The sequence below is a fragment of the Plecotus auritus genome (assembly GCF_963455305.1).
Source record: "Plecotus auritus genome assembly, chromosome: 2".
NCBI classification, from domain to species: domain Eukaryota; kingdom Metazoa; phylum Chordata; class Mammalia; order Chiroptera; family Vespertilionidae; genus Plecotus; species Plecotus auritus.
In genome coordinates, this window is record NC_137771.1 from 88,661,096 (window position 1) to 88,684,487 (window position 23,392).

The 23,392-nt window shown below is 41.2% G+C and overlaps 1 protein-coding gene across 1 annotated transcript in view; it reads right to left on the minus strand.

Annotated features, from left to right (window-relative positions):
• SYCP2L (synaptonemal complex protein 2 like) overlaps window positions 1-23,392 on the minus strand; it is a gene marked incomplete at its 5' end in the record, with an annotated part of 67,287 nt that overhangs the window by 12,119 nt on the left and 31,776 nt on the right. The window contains 8 exons of the mRNA XM_080654656.1: window positions 6,873-6,942; window positions 7,094-7,167; window positions 8,385-8,514; window positions 10,090-10,117; window positions 18,813-18,897; window positions 18,998-19,055; window positions 20,321-20,418; window positions 20,890-20,983. Coding sequence (XP_080510782.1) covers window positions 6,873-6,942; window positions 7,094-7,167; window positions 8,385-8,514; window positions 10,090-10,117; window positions 18,813-18,897; window positions 18,998-19,055; window positions 20,321-20,418; window positions 20,890-20,983 — 637 coding nt within the window. The remainder of the gene's footprint in view (window positions 1-6,872; window positions 6,943-7,093; window positions 7,168-8,384; window positions 8,515-10,089; window positions 10,118-18,812; window positions 18,898-18,997; window positions 19,056-20,320; window positions 20,419-20,889; window positions 20,984-23,392) is intronic.

The window sequence follows — 23,392 nt, forward strand, 5'->3', positions numbered from 1 at the left end:
CCAGCAAAGCTATCATTCAGAATTGAAGGGCAGATAAAGAGTTTCACAAACAAGAAAAAGCTAAAGGAGTTCATCACCACCAAACCAGTATTATATGAAATGCTGAAAGGTATTCTTAAAGAAGAGGAAGAAGAAAAAAGGAAAGATAAAAATTATGAACAACAAATACATATCTATCAACAAGTGAACATAAAAATCAAGTGAATTAAAAACCTGAGAAACAGAATAATCTGGTGAATATAATAGAATCAGGGGCATAGAAAGGGAGTGGACTGATAATTCTCAGGGGTAAAGGGGTATGGGGGGTTCATGAAGAGACTGGACAAAAATCATACACCTATGGATGAGGACAGTGGGGGGGAGGTAAGGGCAGAGGTGGGGTGGGAAATGGGTGGAGGGGAGCTATGGGGGGAAAAAGGAGAAATAATTGTAATAATCTGAATAAAGATTTATTTAAAAAAAAAATAAAAACTCTTGGAAATCCCTGTGGAAAAAAAAAATACAGCTCCTCTCCATGTCCTGCAAAACAAACAAAAGAACAACAACAACAACAAACATTTTGCAGGCTCAAGGTTAAATGGCAAGGTAGCAAGGTTTCCAGGCGAATGGGCTTTGGAAGCTCATCTAGCACCCTGTGGAATGCGCCACCTGCTGGTAACACTGGAGATTCAGGGTTGTACTGAGGGCTACCTTATAAATGAGGTCATTTTGGCTCCTCACTAGCTTGAGACTTTCAGAGCCTCAGCTTATGAGCCTTAAATAGATATTCTCTTTTTAATTAGGCATTTACTAAATATTTTCTACTCTAATATTCACTTGCACCCCATCCAGGCCTTCCTGATCTTATCAAAGGCACCACCATTGTCAAGAGTACACTAGCATTCAGCCTGACTCCTGCTTCTCTTTACTGTCTACTTCTCTCCCATCATCAGGGTCTGAGGTCCTGCCTGTAGAATGAATCCATATCTCTTTCTACATTCCTACACCGTGACTCTGGAGGATCTCATCAATCCCATACCTTCAACTGTCATCTCCCAAATACCTTTCTTGACTGAGCTCTCTTAAGCAGCAAACTTGTGTTTCCAATTGCCTACTCAACAGCTCCACCTTGAACCTTCCTATCCTTCTTCACCCTAACCACTTTCTTCTCCACCATATACTTAGCCCCTACACACACACTTCCCTGCAAAGTCATCTGCTTTCCCCCCTCTCCTCACATATCCAGCTTAATCACTATTGGTTTTCCCTCTGAAAGTTCTAGAATCTAATTTAATTAATTTGCTTAATAAATAATTGAATGTTACTATTGCAAAGAGTTTTACAGTATGGTAGGAAGACAGTAGAGAAGCAAAGAGGCAAGTTTCTCTTTCTCCATTCTGCTCCTCTACCCTGGTCTCCTTGTGGTTCCTCAGACACCCCAAACACATTCTCACCTAAAGACCTTTGTACTTATTTCTCTAACTTGAGTCCTTCCCCTGCCACATATCTGCATTAAGGTTTCCTCTGGCCATTCAACCTAAAATTTCAATACCACCCCCAACTTCTAAACCTCTTTCCTAATTATTTTTTTCTTAGCCTTTATCAAAATATAACATTTTAATACCACTCCCAACTATTAATCTCCTTCCTTGATTTTTTCTTAGCCTTTATCACAATATAATATACTACATGTTTTACTTTTCTTGTGTATTATGTCTCCCGCACTAGAAGGTAAGCTCCAATGAGGTCAGGCATTATTTCTGTTTAGTTCTCTAGAATATATAACATGTAGAAAAGTGTCTCACACATAGCAGACATTCAGTAGACATTCATAGAGTAAAGGAATGACTGAATGCTGCAGAATATCCAAGCCACTATGAAATAAGATCTTGAATAAGAAGTGACATCTTGACTTCTGGTCAAGATGGTGATGTAGGTTAACATGGTACTCACATCCTTCCACACCACATCAAAATTACAACTAAACTACAAAATCACCATTCAAAACACACTGAAAATTGACTGAATGGAAGTCCTACAACTAGGGAATTAAAGAAAAAGCCACAGAAAGGTTGGTAGGATGGGAAAAGACGCAGAATGGGCTGGTCCTAAACCCACTTGTGTTGGATACCATAAAAATTGGGAGGGATATCTTGGCTGTGGATGAACACCCTGAGGAGCAAGGGTCCCCACCCCACACAAGGCCTCCTAGGTCAGGGTTCCAGTAAGAGAAAGAGAAGTTCTCATAACTTCTGGCTGTAAAAAACAGCAGGAATTAAGGCTGAGTGAGATGGAGGTTGCTGGAGTCCCAGGCAGTACCTCTTAAAGGGCCTACCCATGGACTTACTCAGACTTACTCCCTCTGAGCTCCAATGCTGGGGTGGCAGCTTTCTCCCAGACAGAAGTGCTGGCAGAGACCATTGTTCCTTCAGTGAGGCCTCCTCCCACAGAGCCACCAGGTGGGTGCTATAACTCAGACTCCATCAAACTGGCTATACTGTTTGCCCCACCCTAGTGATTCTCTGAGGTCACACACCACTCAACTTTCAGGCCCACCCAAGCTGTTTCCAGTGGCTTTTCCAACCTTGGTTCAAAGCTTGGCCTTGCCTGGGCACCTCCAGGCTCACACCAGTAGCAGCCATCTACAGATTTCTAGCTCATGCCAGGTGGCCCCAGGCAGAACAGAGGCAGTGGCAGAGCTTGGCTTGTACCTCCTGGAAAACCCCTGAGCCAGACACCTAGTAGATAGCCTCAGATCATGTTGAAGCATCACCACCCAAGCACCCCCACAAGTGACTCAGTCAAGGGGTGGACTCAGTGGCACCAGAGCCCCACTGAAGTAATGGTTCTACTATGTTGGATGGGCCCCTGCACAGCTTATCCTCCATGGTAGTCCATGGTCGCAGCCAGTCCTTGTAGCTGATTGGCCAGGGGTAAAACCCTCCCATTAATATGCCAACAGCACTCAAGGCTCAATTACAAGAGAAGGGTGTACACAGCCTAAACAAGGGGTACACCTCAGCTTGGGTAATCAAAGAGACTGTGCTACTGGACCCTACAGAACACCTACTACATTGGGCCACTCTACCAAGCCTGGGAGACATAGCAGCTCTATCCAGTACATAGAAACAAACACAGGGAGGCTGCAAAAACGAGGAAATGAAGAAACATATCACAAATGAAAGAATAGAATAAAACTCTAGAAAAATAACTAAACAAAATGGAGACAGGCAATCTACTACATGCAGAGTTTAAAACACTGGTTATGGGGATGCTCAATAAGCTTTAAGAGCTTAAAGAAGAACCAGTCAGAAATGAAAAACACACTAACTGAAATAAAAATAATTTACAGGGAATCAATAGTAGGGTAGATGAAGCCAAGAATCAAATTAGCAATTTGGAATATAAGGAAGCAAAGAATACCCAGAAGAAGAAGAAAAAAATGAGGATAGTGTAAGGAATCTCTGAGACAACTTCAAGCATACCAATACTCACATCATGGGGGTGCCAGAAGCAAAAGAGAGGGAGGAAGAAATTGAAAACCTATTTGAAAAAATGACAGGAACCTTCCCTAACCTGGTGAAGGGAAGAGACATAAAAGTTCAGGAAGCACAGAGAGTTCCAAACAAGATGAACTCAAAGAGGCCCACACCAAGACACATCATAATTAAAATACAAAAGGTCAATGACAAAGAGAATCTTAAAAGCAACAAGAGAAAAGCAGTTAGTTACTTATAAGGGAGCTCCCATAAAACTGTCAGCTGACTAGCCAGTTTGGCTCTGTGGATAGAGCATCGGCCTGTGGATTGAAGGATCCCAGGTTCAATTCCAATCAAGGGCACATGCCCAGGTTGTGGGCTCGATCCCCACTGGGGGGCATACAGGAGGCAGCTGACGGATGATTTTCTCTCATCATTGATGTTTCTATCTCTTTCTCCCTCCCTTCTTCTCTGAAATAAAAATACATATTTTTAAAAAAAGTACTGTAATACAGGATATTCTAGGTATTTGACTTAAAAAGAAAAAAAGACTGTCAGCTGATTTCTCAACAGAAACTTTATAGGCCAGAAAGAAGTGGAACAAAATATTCAAAGTGATGAAAAGCAAGAACCTACAACCAAGATTATTCTACCCAACAAAGTTATCATTTAGAATTAAAAAACTGATGAAGGGCTTCCCATATAAAAAAAGCTAAAAGAGTTCTTGACCACCAAATCAGTATTACAAGAAATGTTAAAGGGTCTAGGACAGGGGTGGGCAAACTTTTTGACTAGAGGGCCACAATGGGTTCTTAAACTGGACCAGAGGGCCGGAACAAAAGCATGGTTGGAGTGTTTGTGTGAACTAATATAAATTCAAAGTAAAGGAGCAGAGGGGAGAGCAAGAGAACCAGATAGAACAGCCGGATCCAGCCCACGGGCCGTAGTTTGCCCAAGGCTGGTCTAGAAGAAGGAGGAGGAGGAGGGAAAGGAGGAGGAGAAAATTTTTGAATAATAAAATAGAAATAAATGCATATCTATCACTGATTGAATCTAAAAAACCCTCACAAAATAAATGAACAAACAGAACAGAAACCAACTCATAAAAACAGAGACCATTATGATGGTTGCCAGGTGGGAGGGGGATAGGGAGGTGGGTGAAAAGGTGAAGGGATTAAGAAGTGCAAGTTGGTTGTTACAGAATAGTCACAGGAGGTAAAGTACAGCATAGGGAATATAGCCAATAATATTCTAATAACTTTATATGGTGTCAGATGCGTGTGAGATTTATCAGGATGATCACTTAGTAAGTTATGTAATGTCTAATCACTGAAGGTATACACCTGAAACTAATATAATAATGTATGTAAAATGTAATTAAAAAATAAAAATGATTTAGTAAAAGGACATCTTATATCCTAGAAGAGAATCTTGAAAAAGAGATAATTTATTCTAGTTATCTCATATTACCAATAAAGAAATTGAGGAATATAAAAAACTTTAGAGACCGAAATGCCCGCTACATAAATTATAAATAGAAATTAATAAAGTTTAGCATTTTAAGATCTACTAAAACTACCTTTTGGGAGGAATTGTAAATACACAATTTTTAGAAATAACACCACAGTAGGAAAAACCAGTTATAGACTTCAAGATGACAAAAGGAAAAGAATTTTGCTGTTAAAATAATACTAAATAGAGAATAGTCAATGTTAAAATTGTATACCAGATATACACTGAGTGGCCAGATTATTATGCTCTCTGAACGCATAATAATCTGGCCACTCAGTGTATATCCTATCTAATAAAGAGGGAATATGCTAATTGACCCTCACACCATTGCAAAGATGGCACCACCCACAGCCAATAAGGAGGGAATATGCTAACTGACGCCACGCCCTCAAAGATGGCAGCGCCCACAGCCAATAAGGAGGGAATATGCTAATTGACTGTCCCGCCCTCAAAGATGGCGGCACCCACAGCCAATAAGGAGGCAATAAGTTAATTGACTGCCACGCCCTCAAAGATGGTGGCACCCACAGCCACAAGATGGCAGCGCCCAGTCTCCTCAGCCCCGCTGGGGCAGCAGGTGCGTGGCAAGGCTTGGCCCGCCCCCAGGTGCGCCTGCCTCCGGAGTCCCACAGCCCCCTCACCCCCCCAGCCTCTCAGGGTCAGCCCAAGGCGCAGGCAAGCCTCGGATGACGGCTGCCCAGCTGCCCAGGGCCGCCCAAGGCTCAGGTAACGAGGGCTGGCCGAGGCTTACACTGTCAGCAGTGGTAACAGCAAAGGTATGATGGGGGCGTCACCTTCCCCTGATTGCCAGGTCGCCTCCCGCCCCTGAGAGGGAACAGGCCAGGCTGAGGGACCGCCCCCCCCCCCCCCCCCCCCCAGTGCATGAATTTTCATGCCCTAGGCCTCTAGTCCTATATAATAAAAGGCTAATATGCAAATTGTCCCCTCGACCAGGAGTTCGACCAGCAGGCAGGCTGGCCAACCTCCCATGTCCCCTCCCCCTGGCCAGGCTGGCCGGACCACACCCATGCACGAATTCATGCACCGGGCCTCTAATATATATGTGTGTGTGTGTATATATATACACACACACACACACACACACACACACACACACTGAGTGGCCAGATTATTATGCGTTCAGAGAGCATAATAATCTGGCCACTCAGTGTATAAATAAAATGATCAATGAGTGATGATGTTCATGGTTTGCTATAATAAAATCTTCATAAACTAAAAACTTCTTTAAAGATCCCATTCCTGCTGCAGAACTTGGAAAAGAAAGAGCCCATATCCAGCTTCTCTGTAAAAAAAAAAAATTAAATTAAATCCTAAGAAATACTCTCAACTTTCAACTCTCAAATACTCTCAACTCCCATAGGAGCCACTATCTCTTCTCTTTGCTCTTAGATTTACAAAAAAAAATGTTCCCTAAAAAAAAAAAAAAAAAAAACCTAAAAGAGTTCATCAGCAGGCTGAGAGGTTGTCAGTTGCATGCTTACTTGGTGCCATTATGTGCCTGACAATGTGGTAAGCTGCAGAACGGTAAAGGTGAGAGAAACAAAAGCCCTGTGGTAAATATTCATTTGTTTGAAAAATATAGATGGATATTTTCTAGAGGGTTTCATTGTTTCAAGGGTAAATGATGTTTGAGAGAAAATAATTCAGCCCTGGCCAGGTGGCTCAGTTGGTTGGAGTGTCTTCCCGGATACCAGAAGGTTCAATTCCCTGTCAGGGCACATACCTAGGTTGTGGGTTCAATCCCCAGTCAGGAGGCAATCGATCAATGTTTCTCTCTCACATCAATGTTTATCTGATGTAATTTGAATAACTTCACAGCCCCCCAAATCTGATTAATTTTGCTTTGTCTAATTCTGCAAAAAGAGTTTAGTATTCTCTCACCTCTGTCTTCCAGGTTTTCCAGTTTATGTTTGAGGTTAGCACTTTTCATCAATGAGTCTTCGTTTACAGTCTTGAAAAAAGGCAAGCAGACCACAAATACATGTACATATTTGTTTCCAAATAAAACACAAATGATGTTACATTATCCTTTAAGAAGGAATAAGCCAGTACATTACACAAATATAACATTACTTCTGGAAAACCCAACAATTAAATAGTACCTTAGATACATTCTGTTCAACTTCTGAGTGCTCCAGTGAAGAGACACTGCTCAGTGGGAGGGGGCTCTCAAGTTCTGAGTATCAGAGAGAACAGTTTCAAGGGAATGAACACACTATGAAGCAACTTCAGGCGCTAACATTTCACTATCCCTCTATATCAGCGGTTCTCAACCTTTCTAATGCCGCAAAATTACAGTTATGAAGTAGCAACGAAAATAATTTTATGGTTGGGAGTCACCACAACATGAGGAACTGTATTAAAGGGTCGTGGCATTAGAAAGGTTGAGAACCACTGCTCTATATAGTAAATCCATCAAAAACAATGGGACACAGTACTAACTGAAAGAAAGAAAACCCCCAAACTTTGTATCTCCCATGGCATGTATGGCCACTGGGTCAGGAGTTCACCTGAGAGGCCCTAAGATGCACTGCAGATAAAATGAATAGCCAGTTCCTTCAATTAGATCAGCACTTTTAATAGATGTTCTCTGGCCCCAAATTCATGGGCCAGTATTCTACTGCTTCAACTCTGTGATCCCTCTTCTTCTCTCTCTTAGTTCCACTCCCCTATTTCCTCTTAGTCTCTACTGCTAATTTTCCTCTCTCCTTCTTTCTTTTCCTTCCTTCTTTTCTGCCAGTGGCAGCCAAGCTGAAAGGTTGTCATTTGCCTTTCTTGGTGCCTTTATGTGCCTAGCAATGTGGTAAGTAAGCTGCAGAATGATAAAGGTGAGAGAAACAAAACCCCTACTCTTATAAGTTTAAAAGATGCAAATAGTTTCAATAAAATACAGTGGTGGTTAAGATAAACCCGATAGGTCAAGGGCTGGCAAACTCTGGCCCCTTATGCCGCTTCTGCTGCCTGGTTTTATAAATAAAGTTTTATGGAATCACAGCTATGCCCATTGGCTTACATCTTACCTGTGGCTGATTTTGTGCTGCAACCACAGAATTAAATAGTTGCAGCAGAAACTATAGGGGCCAAAAAGCAAAAAATATTCACTGTCCAGTTCTTTACCAAAAAAGTTGACCATTCCCTGCTAGCAAGTCATCATTTGAGTTTCTTATTTCTTTAAAAGAGAACAAAGCATTCATTTTTACACAAGCTGATCTCAACTGTTAAAGTAACATTACAACTTAATCATCCTCCATCTTTTGCCAATGAGAATATTGAAGAGAAGAACAGCATATTTTCACACTTTAACAGACAGTAAAAGAAAAACATTTTATTTATTTCAAACTACCTTTCCCAGAATATAATTGTTTTCTATGTAAATCAACAGAAATCAGGTACCTGTTTTCTGGGCAGAGGTTTCAGGAGTTAAATGTGCAGAACTACCCTGAAATTTTGTTTCAGAAATTTTTGGATGTATGGCGTCATTTTGCCTGGAGGCACCTTTCCATAATGGTGTTAAAAGTTTAGCCTAAAATATAGTACATTTTAGAAGTGTTAACATTCATAACCACTCAAGACAAGTTATCAAAAAATTCTAAGACATTTCCAATATCCTTTTTAAAAGTTTAAGTACTGGCTTTGCTCCATTTGAAACCCCAAGACTATAAGATCCCAGAGTTGGAGCACATGAGGTCATATATCAATTGATAATTCTAAATAAAAAATAACTCAAAGTTCTCAAAATGTGGTCCCAGCCCACAGCATCAGCAACACCTGGGAACCTGATGGAAATGCAAATTTTCAAGCCCCATCTACTCAATCAGAAACTCTGGGAACAAAACCCAGCAACCTGCATGTTAACAACCCCTCCTGGTCATTCTGATGACTGCTAAAGTTAACCACTGCTCTAAATCAGGTTTTGGTAAATAACATTTTATTTCAACACAACACACCCATTTGTTTCAGTGTTGTCCAGGGCCTTCATGTTACAATGGCAGAGTTGAATAGTTGCCACAGAAACCATATGGCCCACAGAGTTGGAAATATTTACTCTCTGGCTGCTTGCAGAAAAAGTTTGCTGGCTCCTGCTCTAAATTATTCTCTTATACTCCAACACAGAAAAGTGAATTTTGAATATCAATATTTGTACAAAGTCAGCAATGCCCTCACTGAAAGTCAGCATAGACTTCTCATCACTTGCACAGCTGCAATTTATGGGTTCTCAGAGCTTTGAAGTTTCTTTGGTGCTTATTTAAAACATAAAATGTATTTACTAAACACTGTTCTCTAGGTCTATTTCTAACTGATAACTCATTATTTCAGGTTGAATAAATATGTGGGTACTTACTCTGGCTGACAGGTTTAATCTGTCAGAGAGGACCAGAGAGGCCCTGAGATGCACTGTGGGCAGCACTCCCCTGGCTGAAGGAGGAAGGCAGGTGGGGGGGCAGATAACTAGCTATGACTGGAGCACTAACCACATGGTTGTAGGTGCCCTCAGAATCCCAGCAGCCAGACTGGATGGTTCTCATTTAACAAGAAACAAAAGCCAGCTGCTGAGAGAGGTGATTCAGCTAAAATTAGGCTTTGCATTGGTCTGGAGGACACTGGTGTACCTATTCTTAACTACTTTGCTATAAAACAAGGATAATTGAAGGAAATTAAGAAAGTTTGAGGGTTTATTCAATATTTACATAACCCTGAAGGCATTTCAACCACTTGCAAAATAAAGGTTTAAATGTCTAAATCATTTAAAGCTTTGGAAGTATCAACAAACTGAATACTAAGGGAAAATTAAACCAAGAAGTTTATTTTTAAAAGTGAACTCAAAAGAGCACACATTTGTAGTAAATCAGAACAGCCCAGATTTTAAGCACTATTATAATCTTTCAGCAACATCTGGGAACAATGAAAAAAGATCCTAAGTTTTTACCCAAGGTCATACTAAATGTTTAGAAGTCCTTGCAGTTTCTACTGACAGTGGATTACAACCACTGCTTTTTTTTTTTTAAAGAAATAAATACAGTTTAACCCTAAGCAGATCTACTACCTGGGCCATGCTGATGCCACAGGGCACAAGGCAGCCCAGGTAAAATTGACTTACTTGGTCTTTATAACGGTCACTGGCAGGACTGGCAGGGAAAAGCGGCAAGACTAAAACGAAAGGAAAATGTGTACAAGTGGATACATTTACTTATGAGAAATACAAAAATTCATGTATCCCTCTCTCAATTATACATGTCCAGGCGAGAAGCAATTCCTGTTTCCTACAACTGGCTCAGATGTCTGTCTCTTAAGAAGCCTTTGTGATGATTCAACATTGTTCCTCACCAGCCTGCACAAATTCTCGGCTCCAGATCATGTCCCTGAATGTGGTCCTGGAGTCCTCCGTCTGTCCTTGGAGATTTACCTGACTTAGAATGCTCCCCCTTCTGCACACCTATTCTTTTTCCAAGGATGAGCTCAGGCCCTACACACCTCTTTGCTGAAGCTTTTCCTGAAGATTCCAGCTCTTATCAGATTCCTCTTATCTGAACTCCCACTCCACTTACCTACAGCTCAGATTTAACAGTTATGGTCCCTTCCATGTTTTTGTACTGTTTCACACATGCACATTTTGTCTTTTCAATGTAATTGTAGCAGGAAAGGAGAATCCCAGGATCACACATCTCTTTGGCACCCTCTCTCATCACATACTGAGAAATAAACACCTGTTGATTTACTTGAAAAATGACTCGAAAGAAGACAGGCACAAAACTTACTTTTTAAGCTACTTCTGGTTCTTGTCTTTTTTCCACCAGCATATGGTTTTAGGGATTTCCTGTCTTGGTTAATGGCCCAAGATAGTACAGTAGCACTAGAACTTGAACTTCGATTACTCTCCGAGAAGAGGTGTTTCCTATAATTGAACTTCTACAAACACAGATAGTAAGTGAACCCTATTAAAGGGGTGTCAGTACCCATTATGTACAATTAAACATACCTCTACAAAGTTAGACAAAGGAGGAGTAACAGGGACTCTTACATAATAAAAAGGCACCGAAGTAAGGAGGGGAAGAAAAAACAGATTATTTCATTAGTCAATTCTCAACCAAGTGGCTGTTGTAAAGGATGACAAAATCCTCTCTAGTCAGATACTTGCAACTGAAGAGATGTGAGGTAGCTGTTTAAAAGCTGATGCACCTCAATATCGTGTCAACACTATAACTTCAAAATACTACCAGAAACAACAAAAGAAAGTATAACAATGGGAGAAACCAAGATGGCGGCATAGGTAAACACCTAAACTGCTGCCTCGCACAACAATTTCAAAACTACAACTAAAAGACAAAACGGACATCATCCAGAACCACAGGAAGGCTGGCTGAGTGGAAACTCTACAACTAGAAGGAAAGAGAAAAGCACACTGAGACTTACAGGAGCTGCGGAAGGCAGAGGTACACAGGCGTGCTGAGAGGGCTGGCAACTGAGTATGTGGCGGGCTTTCTCAGTCGGGAGGGAGACAAAAGCTCCCGACTGCTCTGAACTCCAGGGGACCCAGACTCATACGGGGAGAAAGTGAACTGTCTGGCAATGGGTGAAACTCGAGGGCGGCTTTCTCTCAGAGGTGCTTGCAGCGATTACCATGGGACACTGAGAACCAGGGGCCTTTTAGGGCAGGGCTGACAGGAAGCCATCGCTGTTTGCTCCGCCCTGAGATCCCACCCAATGAAGCCATTGGTGATTGCTCCGCCCTGAGACTCAGCCCCATCCAAGATGAGTACAGAGGCTTTTACATATGAATGGCCTGGTCCTTTGAATTTTAAACTTACCTAAAAAACTGCAGCTGAGTCAGTGAGACCCAGAACATCCAAAAGAAGGCCCAAGGCTCTGCAGCAGCTTGCATTGCTTCACAACTGGGCCTCATCTGCGCACCTCCAAAACCCAAACAAAGAAGAGGAATCTGCAGATCTCTCTGTAGCTCCTGCTGGGTGGCCTCAAGCAGAGGCTAAATTAGCACCTCCTTGGAGATCCAAGAGCCAGTGTACCCAGGGGTCAGAGTGGGACCATCCAGATTAGAACTCCTCAGATCCATAAAGGACACACTCAGGGGGCAGACTCAGTGAGCGCCAAAGCCCCACTGAAGCAAGTCTTGCCTCATAAGGGTGTCTCCAGCACAGAAGTTCTTCCATTGTAGACACAGCTGATCCTCACAGCCAATTGGCCTGGAAGTCAATTCCCCCCAGTGATACCAACAACAATCAAGGCTTAACTACAAGACTGTGCACACAGCCCACAAAGGGGTGCACCAAGAGTGTCCACCTCAGGTAACTGGGGAAGCTGAGCTACTGGACCCTATAGGACACCTAGCACACAAAGCCACTCTATCAACTCAGGGAAGCAGCCAAAATGTGGAGACAAAGAAACAGGTCACAAATGAAAGAAATGGAAGAAAGCAAATTACTGGATATAGAGTTCAAAATCACGGTTCTAAGGTTTTTCAAGAATTTTCTAGAAAAGGCCGATAAACTTAGTGAGACCCTCGAAGATATGAAAAAGGACCAACTAGAAATTAAACATACACTGACTGAAATAAAAAATAATATACAGAGATCCAACAGCAGACTAGAGGATCGCAAGAATCAAATCAAATATTTGAAATACAAAGAAGCAAAAAACACCCAACAGGAAAAGAAAAAAGAAAAAAGAATCTAAAAATATGAAGATAATGTAAGGAGCCTCTGGGACAACTTCAAGCGTACCAACATCAGAATTATGGGGGTGCCAGAAGAAGAGAGAAAGCAAGATACTGAAAACCTATTTGAAGAAATAATGACTGAAAACTTACCCCACCTGGTGAAAGAAAGAGACTTACAAGTCCAGGAAGTACAGAGAACCCCAAACAAGAGGAATTCAAAGAGGACCACACCAAGACACATCATAATTAAAATGCCAAGAGCAAAAGACAAAGAGAGAATATCAAAAGCAGCAAGAGAAAAATAGTTAGTTACCTACAAGGAAGCACCCATACGATTGTCAGCTGATTTCTCAACAGAAACTATGCAGGCCAGACGGGAGTGGCAAGAAATATTCAAAGTGATGAATAGCAAGAACCTACAAACCAAGATTACTCTACCCAGCAAAGCTATCATTCAGAATTGAAGGTCAGATAAAGAGCTTCACAGATAAGAAAAAGCTAAAGGAGTTCATCCCCACCAAACCAGTATTATAGGAAATGCTGAAAGGTATTCTTTAAGAAGAGGAAGAAGAAGAAAAAGGTAAAGATAAAAATTATGAACAACAAATACATATCTATCAACAAGTGAATCTAAAAATCAAGTGAATAAAAAATCTGATGAACAGAATAAACTGGTGAATATAATAGAATCAGGGGCATAGAAAGGGAGTGGACTGACAATTCTCAGGGGGAAAGGGGTGTGGGGGGTGTAGGAAGAGACTGGACAAAAATCGTACACCTATGGATGAGGACAGTGGGGGCGGGGTAGGGGCAGAGGGTGGGGTGGGAACCAGGTGGAGGGGAGCTATGGGGGGAAAAAGAGGAACAATTGTAATGATCTGAACAATAAAGATTTATTAAAAAATAAAAAAATAAAGTATAACAATGATTTTTTGCAAAGACATGCCTGTCTACATTTTAGAGGGACCAAAATAAAAATAAGAGGGTCATTTCTATTTAAACCTTAAGGCCTTTTGAAATTGAGCAGGCCCTGACTGGTGTGGCTCAGTAATTAGAGTGTCGTCTCATGCACTGAAGGGTCACAGGTTTGCTTCCTTGGGGCAATTTGATCGATGTTTTTCTCTCACTTCAATGTTTCCCTCTCCCTCTCTCTCCAATCAATGAAAAACAAATCCTTGAGTGGGGATTTAAAAAGAAGAAAGAAAGTGAGCCTGAACTGTAAAGGTTAGAGATTTAAGGACAATTTAATCTGTTCTGGTGGATTATTCAACTCTACAATGACACTTAAATATTTTCTTTAAATTTTCTAGTTTTGGATTCATTTTTAGAAATGTGGAAACAAAGAAATTTCAACATGAAGTATGTTTTGACTTTAATAAAACACATCTCTATTTGAGCCCTGTCTCCTGTGCCCTCTGGAGACCTGGTCCTGGTGCTGCCATGCCTCTCAACAGGGGCTCCACTCAGCTCTTAACAGCTCATTCCCATTTCAGGCCAGGGAGCATTCTCATGAATCCCAAAGTATTAAGTGGTGACAGTACCTCCCATGCTCTTCTGGACCTGACACATGTCAGCTGGAGGATCCACCCTGTGCCTGAAATGGCAAAGCGTAGAAGCAGCTTAGGGTGGGAAGCAGTGTCACCCTTGTTTATGGTAACACAACCCATAACCTTTAAGGTGGGTGATGGTGAACTATCTATTTTCCAAATGAGTTTATTTTTGAAGGCCCAATTTAAAATGTTTTGCAGTTCACCTTTTTTGTAGAGAAGCTCATGTGTGAAAGGCACTCTGTGAGCCAGGCCTATCTGCATCTTCCTTTTGTGAGAAAAATAAAAAAGGTTGACAGAACCCCCACATTCGTTCCAGAGTTGCTCAGCCAGTGTCTTGTAAAGGAGCAAGCATCACTTCACTGAATGCACCCAATCAAAAAAATCTCACAGCAAGGTTTTCCCACCTTCTTTAGTTTTATAAAAGGGGCTGAAGTCCTAGCCAGTTTTGCTCAGTGGACAGAGCATAGGCCTGTGGACTGAAGGGTTCAGGGTTCAATTCCAGTCAAGGGCACATGCCCGGGTTGTGGGCTCCATGCTCAATAGGAGGCATGCAGGAAGCAGCCAATCGAAGATTCTCTCTCATCAATGATGTTTCTTTCTCCCTCTCCCTTCCTCTCTGAAATCAATTTTTTTAAAAAAATATGTATATGTGTGTGTGTGTGTGTGTGTGTGTGTGTGTGTGTGTACACATATATACATATACATAACTTTCAGGGGGCTGAAAGTTATTTTAAAAAGTGCAAGTACCCAGAGCAGCTGTTTTTCAAGTTGGCTCACATTAGAGTCACCAGGAGTGGGCTTTGAAATAAATCCCGATGCCTAAGCTCTCCCCTAGACCAACTAAGTCAGAACCATCAGGCTGCGGTGTTTGTATCAGCTCCCTTGATGATTCCAACTAGCAGATGGGCAGTGGAAAGTGAGAGCCATTGCTAAAAGCAAGCCAGGAAAAGCCTTAACTCATTTGTTTGAAGCTCATAATCTCAAGTTTGTAGAAAATTTCATTTAATATTCATTATAGAGATCTTTTTTTTCATGCTGTGGCTACAGATTTAGAGCACTGCCCATGCCAAAGTGGGAGACAAGCTGGAGAGGTGTAAGCTGGTGCCCACAGAAACAAAACCATGCCATTGACTCAGAGCAAAACACTTATTTCACTTCATTGCCACATCTGCTTCCATTCAGGATAGATCTCAAGCATCAGCAGGTCTTGAACCCTTCTCTTTAAAAGCAAGAACAGGCTTTAGCCTCAAAGCCCGATACAAGTAAAAGTACAGTTTGATATGATAACTGTTATTTCTATTGTATTTATTTGGGGCCTTATTATTTGTTACAACTCATGCTGATTTTCCATTTGGAATTGAAATAATTTCCTTTAAAATAAGTTTAAGATCAATTTAATGGAGAAAAATAGAGATAAAGAGCAGAGCCATAACAGATTTTGAAGATGGTATGCAAATAACTAAAATGTGGGAAGTAATGCCTCCAAACAATAAAAGTTACTTCATTACCGACATCCTTCTTTCTTGCTTTCTGGCACTCTTGAAAGTAGATTCTTTCCTAAAACAAAATATATCACATCAGTGGAACTGTACAACCATCACCTTCTCCTTCCCTCCTTTCACAGCCCTAACTTTCCCCCCCTCATATACCCTTTGTCTGATGTGAGCCCCGTGCATGGGAAGCACCATAATCTGTAGAGAACTTACCTTGCAATCCATTTCCATAGATCCTCTGCCTGACAACTAGTTATTTAAAGCAAAACAAACCTTTGTGGAACCCTTCTCTGTCAGGCATACAAAGAGGAAGGCAGGGTAGGACCCACAGATAAGCAGCCAGCTTTGGCAAAGCTGCAGAGCAGTGCTTCCTGCCTGGGTCTGCCTTAGAATCCCCTGGGGTGCTAAAAAGATAGCTTTCGCCCTGGCTGATGTTAGTGGTTAGAGCAGTGGTCAGCAAACTGCGGCTCGCGAGTTTGAGTTTGCCGACCACTGGGTTAGAGCATTGGTTCATGGATCAAAGGGTCTTGGGTTCAACTCCCAGTCAAGGACATGTACCTGGGTTGGAGGTTTGATCCCTGGTCCTGGTTGGTCCTATGTTGACGCTTCTCTCTCTCTCTCTCTCTGCCTCCCTGTCTCCCTCCCTCCCTCCCTCCCTCCCTCCCTCCATCCATCCATCCCTTCCTTCCTTCCACTCTCTCTAAAAAAAAAAATTCAATGGAAAAAATATCCTCGGGTGAGGATTAACAACAATAAAATCTAAGTGTTGTTGAAGATGTGGAAAAACTGGAAACCTTGCATAATTCATGGGAATGTAAACTGGTGTAGGCGCTATAGAAAACAGTATGGCATTTTTTAAAACAAATTAAAAATACAACTATTCTATGATCCAGCAATCCCATATATCCAATGGAACTGAAATCATGATCTTGAAGAAATATCTTCATTCCCATGTTCACTGCAGCATTATTTACAATAGCCAAGATATGGAAACAATCTAAATGTCCATAGATGAATAAATGGATAAACAAAATGTGATATATACATACAATGAAATACTCATCAGCCTTAAAAAAGAAGGAAATTCTGCGATGTGCAACAACATGGATGAACTTGAATGACATTATGCTAAGTGAAATAAGCCAGTCACACAAGGACAAATACTGCACGATTCCACTTACACAAGGTATCTAAAAGTCAAACTCAGCCCTGGATGGGTGGCTCAGTTGGTTGGAGCATCATCCCATACACCAAAAGTTTGTGAATTCAATTCCGGTCAGGGCACATACCTAGGTTGCGAGTTTGATGCCCAGCCGGGGCATGTACAGGAGGCAACTGATCTATGTTTCTCTCTCACATCAGTGTTTCTTTCTCTCTCTCTCTCTCTCTCTCTCTCCTTTCCCTCTTTCTCTAAAATCAATAAAACATATCCTTGGGTGAGGAAATAAATAAATAAATAAATAAATAAATAAATAAATAAGTCAACCCACAGAAAGGGTGAATAGGATGGTGAGTTCCAGGGGCTGAGGGGAGGAGAAAATGCAAAGTTGCTATTCAACAAGTATAAAGTTTCAATTACACAAGATAAATGAGTTCTAGAGATTTGTTTTATAATAATGTGCCTACAGTTAACAATATTGTATTGGGCACATCAAATTTTGTTAAGAGGGCAAAGTTCATGTTAAGTGTTCTTATCACAATAAAAAGGGGGCCAATGAACCCCCATTTCCAGGCAATCATTGATCTACTTTCTGTTTCTAGAGATTAGTTTGCATTTTCTAGTATTTTATGTAAATGAAATCATACCATATTTACTCTTTTTTGTCTGACTTCTTTGACTTGGTATTATGTGGAGATTCATTCATGTTGCTGATATCAATAATTAATTTCTTTTTATTTCTGAGTACTATTCCACTGTATGGATATAACAAAATTTGTTTATCCATTCATCTATTGATGTACATTTGGGTTGTTTCTAGTTTGGATCTGTTATAAAAAAAGGAAATGCAAATTAAAACCACATGAAATACCACTACACTTCCATTGCAATGGCAAGATAAGGAAGACATTACCAACTACTGGCAAGAATGTCTAGCACCTAGAACTCTCAAAAATTGTTGGTGGGAATGTAAAATGCTGCAACCACTTTGGAAAACAATTTGACAGTATTTTTTTAAAAAATTAACATACACCAACAATGATCCAACCATTCTACTCCATCCCAAGAGGAAAAAAAAGCATGCATCCATGCAAAGACTTATACATGAATCCTAAAGACTTTACTTGTAACAACAAAAAACTGGAAACAACTCAAATGTCAATCAACAGGTGAATGGATAAACAGCTTGCAGTGTATCCACCCATACAGTGGAACACTACTGGGCAACATAGAAGAATGAACAGCTGACACATTAACATGGATGAATCTCAAAATAATTACACTTAAAAAAGGAATCTAGAAAAATAGCTTCTGTTTGATTCCATTTCTATATGATTTTTAAAACGGCAAACTTATCTGTCATAGAAAATGGATCAGTGATTGCAGTGGGGGTGCGAGGGGTATAAAGAAGGGCAGGAGGGAGGGAGTTCAAAGGGGCAGGAAGAAATTCTTGGTGATGATTGGTCATTAGAATTCAATGGAAATGTTTTTCTTTGCTTGTAGTCATGGTTCCTGGGTATAGACATATGTCAAAAATCATTAAATTATACACTTAACATATGTACAGTTTAATTCATTTTAATTATGTCTCAAACCATTAAAAAAATCACTTGTCTTATGATCTATTTTTCAGAGGTCTATATGGAAAAGTGGCCAATTAATCAATGCCAATGATATATATTTTCTGATTGGGGATATTCAATGTTTTGCTGCAGAAAAATACATCACAAAATAAAGCACCGGGGGTATAGTAGTAGAGACCTATAGGTCAGGAGAACATTCCACCTCTGCTCAAATCATTCTACAGAAAACTGCACACAGTGCTCTCTCCTCTTGTGGGACGTGGCCAGGTACAGGAAAGAGGGATAACCTAGACTGTTGACTTGTGCATTAACTAGTCACATTAACAGCAATCTACATAATTTGTTAGTTTTGAAAATCATTTACCTGGATTTATCTTTAAATTTGGGAACCAGAATTTTTCCTGATTGCTCTTGTAAATCTGAAGAATACTCATGTTTTGAAGTAACTTCTAATGGGAATTAAAAACAAAAACAAAATGTTTCTCAATTAAATATTTAAATATAAAATACCATTCAAGTCTTATTTATGATAGATTAAAAAAATCTGACCTTGTTGTATATCACCCAGTTTCAATTTTTCAGGTGAATTATCAGCTATCTTTGTTTGCTGCAGAAAAAATATGTGTTTAATTATAGTGTCTTTGAAGCCCTCTTTTATCATTCTTTTGGAGCTACCTCCAAAGAAAAACATTTCCATTGAATTCTAAGATACAGGCTCTTTATTTATTACAGTTGGCTATTCCAACAAATTGTTCTTCATTCTGAGGCAAAAATTTGCCACTATCAAAGACAATAAAAGTATTCCAAAGTTACTAAGGGAAACATCAAAGGAAAACTTACAAAAAATGTCTTTAATAGCATCAAAATTGTTTGGGATAAATGCATAACCTGCCAAAGAGACCGGCTATCTAAAGGAGTAATTTTGGTATGTTTGTTTTTAAAAAATCATTACAATGTCATCACACTACTGAATGATGTGTCCAGATAATCCTATCTAATGAAGAGGGAATATGCTAATTGACCCTCATGCCATCGCAAAGATGGCAGCGCCCACGGCCAATAAGGAGGGAATATGCTAATTGACTGCCCCTCAGCTCTGCCAGGGCAGCAGGCATGTGGCAAGGCTAGGCCTGCCCCCAGGCAGGCCCAGCCGCTCCACACACCTGCCTCCGGAGTCCCCCAGTCCCCTCAGCCCCCAGCTTCCAAGGCTGGCCGAGGCTTGCGCTGCCGGCCGTGGCAGCAACAGAGGTGTGATGGGGCATCGCCTTCCCCTGATCACCGGGTCGCCTCCCGCCCCTGAGGGCTCCCGGACTGTGAGGGGGGCAGGCTGGGCTGAGGGACCCCCCCCCTCCAATGCATGAATTTTTATGCACCGGGCCTCTAGTCAAATATAAGCAAAGGAGAAGGGGCAGAATACCTATCCATGCTAAGCAGTGTGTTAGGTGTTGTACGCACATTCTGTTTTTAATCGCAGAGATCCACATTGAGAACCAACTATCACCTCTGTTTTAGAGATGGGAATCTTCAGGCTCAGTGATGTTAGGAAATTTGCCCAAGTTCCCACAGATAGTAAGTAAAAACCAGGTATATCCCCAAAGATTAGGCTCCTTTCCCTACATCTCAGTCACCAGATCCCAAATGAGGGAATGAGGCAGAGCCTGCCAAGTCACTCATTCCACAAGAGAGCCAAGTTGAGAGAAAAGAGAGATCACATAATCATGACAGGCAAAAATAATCTAAAGGAGGGGATGGTCAAAACAGAGACAGATGGTTAGCCTGGAGAAAATGGACTACAAGCCAGGAGAGTGCTTCCACCTGTTGGCATCCTAGTTGACACAGTTCAGAATCTTGTCCCCCACACCCCATACTCACAGAAAGCTCAGACTGGTCGTTTAAGGGGACAGTTATTAGGCAGTAGTCAACTTCGGCAGGCGTTATCTCTGCCAGCTTGGTGGATTCTTCTGCCTGGTCTATCACATTAAGAAAGAGCATAGAAAGGTGATCACAATATCCACACTTGACAGTGGGCACGCTCTCCAAGTGCTCTTCGTGGGACCCTCAGTGTAGGGACATCACCATATTTTGGTAAGAGCTGGTAACTCTATTGGGGCTATAGAAAGCAGCCTTGGGCTGTAACTCATAAGGGGTACGTGATGTGTGTGGGGTCAGCTTTGTAGGTAGATGCTCCTGCACAACCTGTCTCCTGCTGCCTGCCACCCACATCATGTTTTCTCCTTTATTTCCAATTGACCCAGAAGAGAGACTGTATCAGGTGGGCAAAATGATTCAAGGCTCTTAGCAGTTTTCTTTCTCCAAAGGCACAATAATACATTTATTACTCTTATATGATCATAGGTTTTCAGTGACCTCTTCCAAGTAAGGTTTTATCATTATTTTTATAGGGTTTTCAGAGTACAAAAATTGGTTATTTCCCAATATACCTATCTCTCTTTTGTGGTTGATAGGACTCTCAGGTTCTTCCTTTTCAAACTTATCAAGAAGTTGTGAGGAGATTTTTATCTGGTCAAACAATATCTGAAAGGCAAGCCAAAAGCCACATGACTTCTAAAACTAGAAATCTTTTTTTTAATTTAAGGAAAATTTAAAGCTCAGAAATACTATATGAAAAATTAGAAATTGGTCTTCATTTTGAAGGAATATTTCACTGTTTCCAGCTTCTCTACCTCCTCCTTTCAGAACCAGCTCTGGCTGACCACTTTCCTGCTCTCAGTCACTCCTACTCTGAAGTTGTAACAGCCTTTGCTTCCTCTGTCCCAAGTCTGACCACTTGAGCTTTCTCAGGGACTGAAGCTCTCAGGATGAGTCTGCTGAGTCCCCAACTGCAGGCTCTCATCATCCCCACCCCTTCCTCACAGGGTTTCGTGATCAAAGAACTGTGGCTTCATAGTGTGCAAAGCCCAATTTTCCCCCAAAGTATTTTGGGAGAATGTGTACATACATATAATTCTGATGTTTTTCATGAATGAAGGCAAAACTACAGTGTTCGGCCAACTCATATGAAGTATGATGGAGGAGGTGTTTTTTTATTAATTAATTGATTCTACTTTTATTTCTCATCTTCACCCATAAAATGGTCTTCCTCTTCTCATAGGTAGGTCTTTGGAAACTATATTTGCAGAGCACTTTAGCATCTATAGAATGATTCTATATACAACTCAAAGCCAAAAGGAAACCAGCCTGACACATACTCCCTCAGGTCTCTGACATTTTAATTACACCCCTACTGACCTTACCATAGTGTTTGTCTTCTTGTCACAAATTTCTTTGCGCTGCCTACTGTCTATGGTAGAGAAAGACTCCTTGTTCTTGTGGATAAATAGGAAATATTATACTCAGCAAGACAGAGACCATAGCAGTCTACACAAGGCTCATATCATTTCCACAACATAAGACCAGTAGATAGAACTGTTGAAAAACTTCCAAAGAGACCCCATTCCTAGTGATTCCTTTTATACTCAAGGAGCTCAGTGATAAGAAAGTGCCAGGAAGTCCACAGCAAGAATTCTCAGAATTTCTGGAAGAATATGGTTAAGGAGGTGTTATTATCCTAGAAAAATTTTCAACTGTTCAAAATAAATAAAACTAAAGCTCTTTGAGACACAAAGAGACTTTGTGTCCTATGTAGTTAAGACAATGATCAATGAAAAGGAAGAATTGGGATTAGAACTCACAACTATTATGATCTGCAAAAGATCAACCCTTCTGCTTAATCAAATATCCACATCAAAACCCAACAAGGAGTTCTGGTTCAAGATGGCAATGTAGGAAGATCCTAAACTCACCCCCTCCCACAGACACACTGATCTTCAGCTACACATAGTACAATTTCCTCTGGGGGAAAAAATCTAGCTGAATGATTCCTATAGATTAGGTGAACAAGAAAAGCCCACATTGAAGGAGACATGAGATGCTGAGACACAATCTCACCATACACCCTACCACTTGGCAACCCACAATCAGGAAGGAACTCAAAACCCCAATTTCTTCTTGAAAAAAGAGAAGAAATTCTGGTACCCCAACTTTTAAGACCTGCATCTGAGAGACAAGCCCCCAAGTATCTAGCTTTGAAAGCCAACAGGACTAAAATCCAAGAGACCTATAGTCTGTAACAAACTGAGACATAGTTCCTTAAAGTGCTTGCACATGCAGGCTCACCTTCCCCAGGGCCCAGCATGGAGGCAATCCTTAAAAAAAAACACAAACTTTCTGTGAAATAAACTTATTTGCTTATATTGAAACATCAGACAGAGAGGAAGGCATCTAATTTAACATGCATCTAGGGGGCTACTGAAATATTCTCCAGGGACAGAAGCCAGAAAGCACCATCTTTACACTCTAGAGTCCCTTTCTCTAGGTTGCCAATGTCTCCTAGAAAGGACCTTGTACTCTCATCTAGTGCCCTGATTTTTGCAGCTGCCATGCAGGAGACATCTCTAAATTTCCTGGCTGTTGTGGCCAGCAGGGCTTAATCTCATGGGTCCCTCCAGACTGCAGCCATTGAAGAGAGAGTTCTTAACCAGCTACCAACCCAGGACACAGTAGAGACACAAAAGACTGAGATGTCCAGTCCTTCTCTGAAAGAGGCCTATTGCTTATCTTCATAGCTGCTGCCTGAGAGGCAGGTTTCTAATTAAACACACACCTTAGGGCCAGCTGTAAACCTCTCCAGAGAACTTGGAGGGCAGATGCTACCTTCATACTCTGCATCCACGTGCTCCAGAACACCAGTATCTCCCACAGGGCAGCTTGTACGTGCATCTGGTGCCTCAGGTTTGGAGGTTGCCACTCAGAGTATGCTACTGGATTGCCTGGTTCTGATGGCCAGCAGGGCTTGCATTCCTGTGTCCCGTAGGGCTATAACAACTGGAGAGACCATCCCTAGAGCACAGCACATTCAGCAAACTAAAGTATACCCCCAGTCTT